The sequence below is a fragment of the Orycteropus afer genome, unplaced genomic scaffold (assembly GCF_000298275.1).
Source record: "Orycteropus afer afer isolate SDZICR_OR568_19922 unplaced genomic scaffold, OryAfe1.0 scaffold00599, whole genome shotgun sequence".
NCBI lineage: Eukaryota > Metazoa > Chordata > Mammalia > Tubulidentata > Orycteropodidae > Orycteropus > Orycteropus afer.
Window position 1 is genome coordinate 1,359,284 of NW_006922186.1, and position 4,718 is coordinate 1,364,001.

Sequence of the window (4,718 nt, forward strand, 5' to 3'; positions counted from 1 at the left end):
TACCTATGCACCAGGTGCATCTCGCTGGGTTTTAAACACCAGAGGCTCAGCCTCAAAACTCACATCTACATGTCACCACAGTAGGACAAACCAACAGACAAGTTTGTCCTGCTGTTGGAGACCTCTCGTATCCCCCCCACCTGGGTCCCTGTGGCTGACTGTTCCTGGGAATAGGGCACACTTTTTAGCCAAAGGAATGCCATTCTTAGCATTTGGACAATTTGCATATTGTGAGTCCCTTTCTTGTGGAACCTGTGACCCTGGTAGCATTGGTTTTGTAGTTAGACAGCTGCTAGCTTTCTGTTTAGAGTAGGAAAGGGAAGGTTTGTGGGGAGAAAAGAGAGGCCATCATAGCCAGCCACTGAGTTTGCATGTCAGCAGAACTTTTTGAGCATTGTCTTTCATACTTGGGGCTCAAATAAAGGCTAATATTTGTGTATGGAGACAAAATGTTTTACCAAGTGTAGCTTGAATGAAAGCTTTCTTCATACTCACTCTGCCAAGGCTGCTCACTTGGGTTGAGTGGTGGATAACCTTTTGTACCTTTTTGGATTTTGAAAAAAGCTGAGCATGATAGCCGAAGAGCCATGGTCATGTGGGTAAGGGGAGGGATGGTATAAAAAGTCTGTGACCACCATGATGACATTAAGAAAAAGGAGGACACTGAATTGTGCACACAGGAGATAGATGACAGATGCTAATCCCAAGCAGTATATCCACAATATTGCATTACCTTTAACATCAAACACCAGGCTACAGATAAATACATAAACATTGGAGAGGATCAGATGGGGTTCAGTGAACAGGGGTATACTCTAGATTAAGGATAGATTCAGCAGAGGCTAATCTTGCACAGATACCAATGATACAAAATACCTGCAATCCTTACAGGAACAACAGAAAACAGACATAAAGTTATCCCTCACAAACAGCCAGACACTGTGGGAGAGAGATCCAATGGATCTACTGACTCAGGACCATAGTACTGGGGGACATCAGACTCAATTGGCACAACCAAATACATAAAAGACTTGTTCCTCGTCCTGCATTGGTGAGCAGTGACTGGGGTCCTAAAAGCTTTCAAGCAACCATCTAAGATCCAGCTTATGATCTCCTATCATCAGAAGCAAAGAAGGATGCAAAAAATCGAGGTCATTTGGAAACAATCAGCCCTAGGACAAGATGGCCCTTGAGACCAGAAGATCTAGATCGTGCCTGGCTACCAATGCCAAGCACTCTGGAAAGGATCAAATCTGGAGATCCTGGATAGAGTGAGAAGAAAAATGTGGAACAAAATCCAAAAACTCAATAAGGACCAGAAGTACTGGTCAGATGTAGTCTGGTGAGACCCACAATATTATGGTTCTGGGATACATTCTGGGCCTGGAATAAAGCTCACTCCCAGGCACTGACTCTCAACCCAATAGTAAACAAGATGTACACACAGACAACTCAACCCAAGGTGATGCACCCACATACTCTATGGAAATGCATCCCTTGGAGCAATCGACCATGGAGCACCAGAGCAACAACATTTGCAGGGAGGAGATGCAGGATACACAGGAGTGTATAACTATGAGGGGCATGGGGGGAGGGTTACTGGGCAGGAAGGGGAGGAGACTGAGTTAGGGTTGGCGATGGTAAATGGGGAGTGAAACTAAATGTACACGTAATGTTGAATGTAAAACAAATTCTGCTCTGTAAACTTGCACTTAAAGCACAATGAAAATAAAGAAACAGAAATTAAAAACCTGAGGGGGTGAGGTAAAGAAGAAAAGAAATTTGAAAGTCAGCGAAAAAAATGCAGGTATTTGGAATCAAACCTAGGTTAAAAAAAAAGGCCATGCCAGAAATTAAAGGTGAATAGTGAGAAGACAGTAGGGTAGTGGAAACTGTATAGGACTTGGAGTCAGACAGTCCTTTACTTCTCCTTTCAGAGTCTCATTTTATTCATCTGTATAATAGACATGGTAATGAGAAAATAAACATGTCTCATAACGTTGTTCTGAGGTAATGAAGTCATTCAATACAGTGAACACACACCCATTAAAGTTTACTTTCCTTCCTTCCTTCCTTTCGTCGTTCTTTCCTTCTTTCCTTAATACAGAAAAAATAATCATAAAATATAGCAATTGCATTCTGTGTATGAGAGTGTGGTTAATTGTCACTTCTAACTGAGGCAAATTAACCCACAGGTCACTTGAGTATTATTTAGCATTTAGACTTAGGACAAAGGAGAGATAAAAATTTGCTTTTGGGTAGCAAAAAGATAGTAAAAATCATGTTCTGTGTATTCAAACTTGAATGAATTAGTATGGGAGATTCAGAATTATCCTTCCTTGAAGGTTTTAGGATTGGTTTTCTGGTACCACTTCTTCGCATCCACATGGAAGGACTCAGACACAGTTCTACTTGGAAGTAGGCAATTAATTAGACTAGGTGACTTCTGAAGCTCTATTGCAGTCTGAGGAACTTATGAGAATTGTGATGGCCAAATGTTGAGATGGCAGCCTGAGGGATTTCTATCATCACTGTGAATCGTTTCTCAATAACGATCTCAGGGGCAAGGGATTACTACTTTAGAAGGGAAGAATGAAGTCCATGTGATTTAGAGAGACTGCTAAGAAAATAGACAAAGACCAAAGAAGACTGATGTAATCATACTAACCCCGATCCCTCACTTATGTACTCATTCCAAGGACATCATTGTCTGCTTTATACTGCCACTCACAACAGAAGGTGAGTAGGATTTGTGATATTATCCCTATTTTACAGATGAGAGTAAGGCTCAGAGAGCTAGAGTAAACATATCAAACTGCTCCCTATGTCTGATTTGGTCATAGGTTTGCCTTTGGAAGAGGAGAATTCACAGAGCTGGGTCCATATCATTTAATTGCTCCAAAGATTCTGTCTGATCACCACCTTAAGTGTGGTACTTTAACTTTAGGTTGCCTGCCAATATCCTCACCTCTAATAGCCATAGTCTATGAGATTGATAATCCCATAGAACTTCCCTAATCCCTCCAAAGGATCCAAAATGGTTTTGTCTACATGACAGAGAACTCTACAAAGATTATTCCTCAGAAAAGTCTCAGGAAAATGCAGCTTCACACTGACTCTCTTGAGCATTGAATGATAATGATAATAATTTGCACATTTACTCCTGATGACCTCAGACTTCTGCTCTCTTATTTTTTTCTGCTCACTGACATGTGTTGCATTTTGCGTCTTTCTAGTTTGGAGACTGCCAGAGACCATGCTCTGCCCATCGACTATTACTTTCCACCTCAGAAGACCTGCCTGATCTGTGGGGATGAAGCTTCTGGTTGTCACTATGGAGCACTCACTTGTGGAAGCTGCAAAGTCTTCTTTAAGAGAGCTGCTGAAGGTAAAGTATCTCTCACATTCATTTATCTTATTTCCCTTTTCTTTTACATTTCAGAGAAAAACACCAACCTTACAGGACCCAGAATTTTATCAGCTCAGGTACAGAGTCACCAGTCAGGCCCTGTCAATAACGTAAGAGCCTAAAGAAGCAAGTTCCATACTTGCTGGTCCTGGATTCAGCTGCTTGGGTAGTACAGGTAGATTGTAAGCATTGAAGACGGTCTCAGCTGGTGCTTGGGGCTGTGTGTCCTAGGAAAAGAAGAAAAATTAATTATTTGAAAAGATTTAATTTCCTTCTTGCTTGTGTTCAACTCTGCTGCCTAGTGATGGGAAAAATTGCCCTTATTAGAGAGGTTAGAAGTGGAGAAACCCCAACTGAGTCCCCAGCTTGTTCTCTGTGCTAAATCTGACATTGTTCCTAAGAAAAGGCTTTCTGGCCTTGGCCCCAGAAAGGAAGCATTCTCACTGTTCAGTAGACCATCATTCTCTGCACCTGCTCCCTCCTTGGAGCCTCTTTGCATTAGTAGTTCCTAGGTAGTAGGTAAGGACCCTAAGTGAGGAAGCACTTTTATCTTATATTCCAGAGGCCTGTCCTAAGTGATTGCTCATTGGCCCAGAACTCCAAGCTACATATCATCATGTGTTTGGCTTCTCAGTCTTACTTATCTTAGAACAATTCATACTACATTCCCAGATGTGTGGACCTATATCCTATAGCAGGAATTCCCATTTCTAGACCTTTTCTATATTCTCGTGCCTCCTTCCTTCCCAGCCACCTTGAACTTAAGCTTTCTGTTCATCCACTTTATTCCTCACCCTGCACTAAAGGACCTTTTTCTTAAATGAACACTGATGAGCAGGCCCCTAGACAAATATTCTGCTCTGGGACCAGACCCAGTTGCTTAAAATCAGTATCTACCCCTGCCTCCACTTTCCACAGTGAAGCTATTTTTGTCTTTTCCTTCTCCCTCACTGGCCTGGAACTGTGGACTTCGAAGTCGGAACCAAACACATAATGTTTCCTTATATAAGGACCATAAACTCTTAGATGTACTTAAAAAGAACAAGTACATAAGCCATACATTTCACCAGGAATGTACTTACACCCACAAGACAATGTTAGAAGCACCAGATGGTTCTTGGCATTTAGGGAGTAGTTAGAAGGTGAGTGCCTTTCAGCTGGTCTCCCCGTTGATAGCAATCAGAATAGTAACTTTTGTTTTATCATTTTGGTGAGGTGTCAGGTTGGGCAATATACTTCCTAAGTGATACCGCCTCAGAAACCCAAGAAGGGGTCATTATGAGTCGGATCCGACTCGATGGCAAAACAC

General features: G+C 41.9%; 1 protein-coding gene across 1 annotated transcript in view; it reads left to right on the forward strand.

The window, feature by feature from the left end:
- AR (androgen receptor) overlaps positions 1-4,718 on the forward strand; it is a 411,187-nt gene that overhangs the window by 283,345 nt on the left and 123,124 nt on the right. The window contains exon 2 of the mRNA XM_007956285.2: positions 3,237-3,388. Coding sequence (XP_007954476.1) covers positions 3,237-3,388 — 152 coding nt within the window. The remainder of the gene's footprint in view (positions 1-3,236; positions 3,389-4,718) is intronic.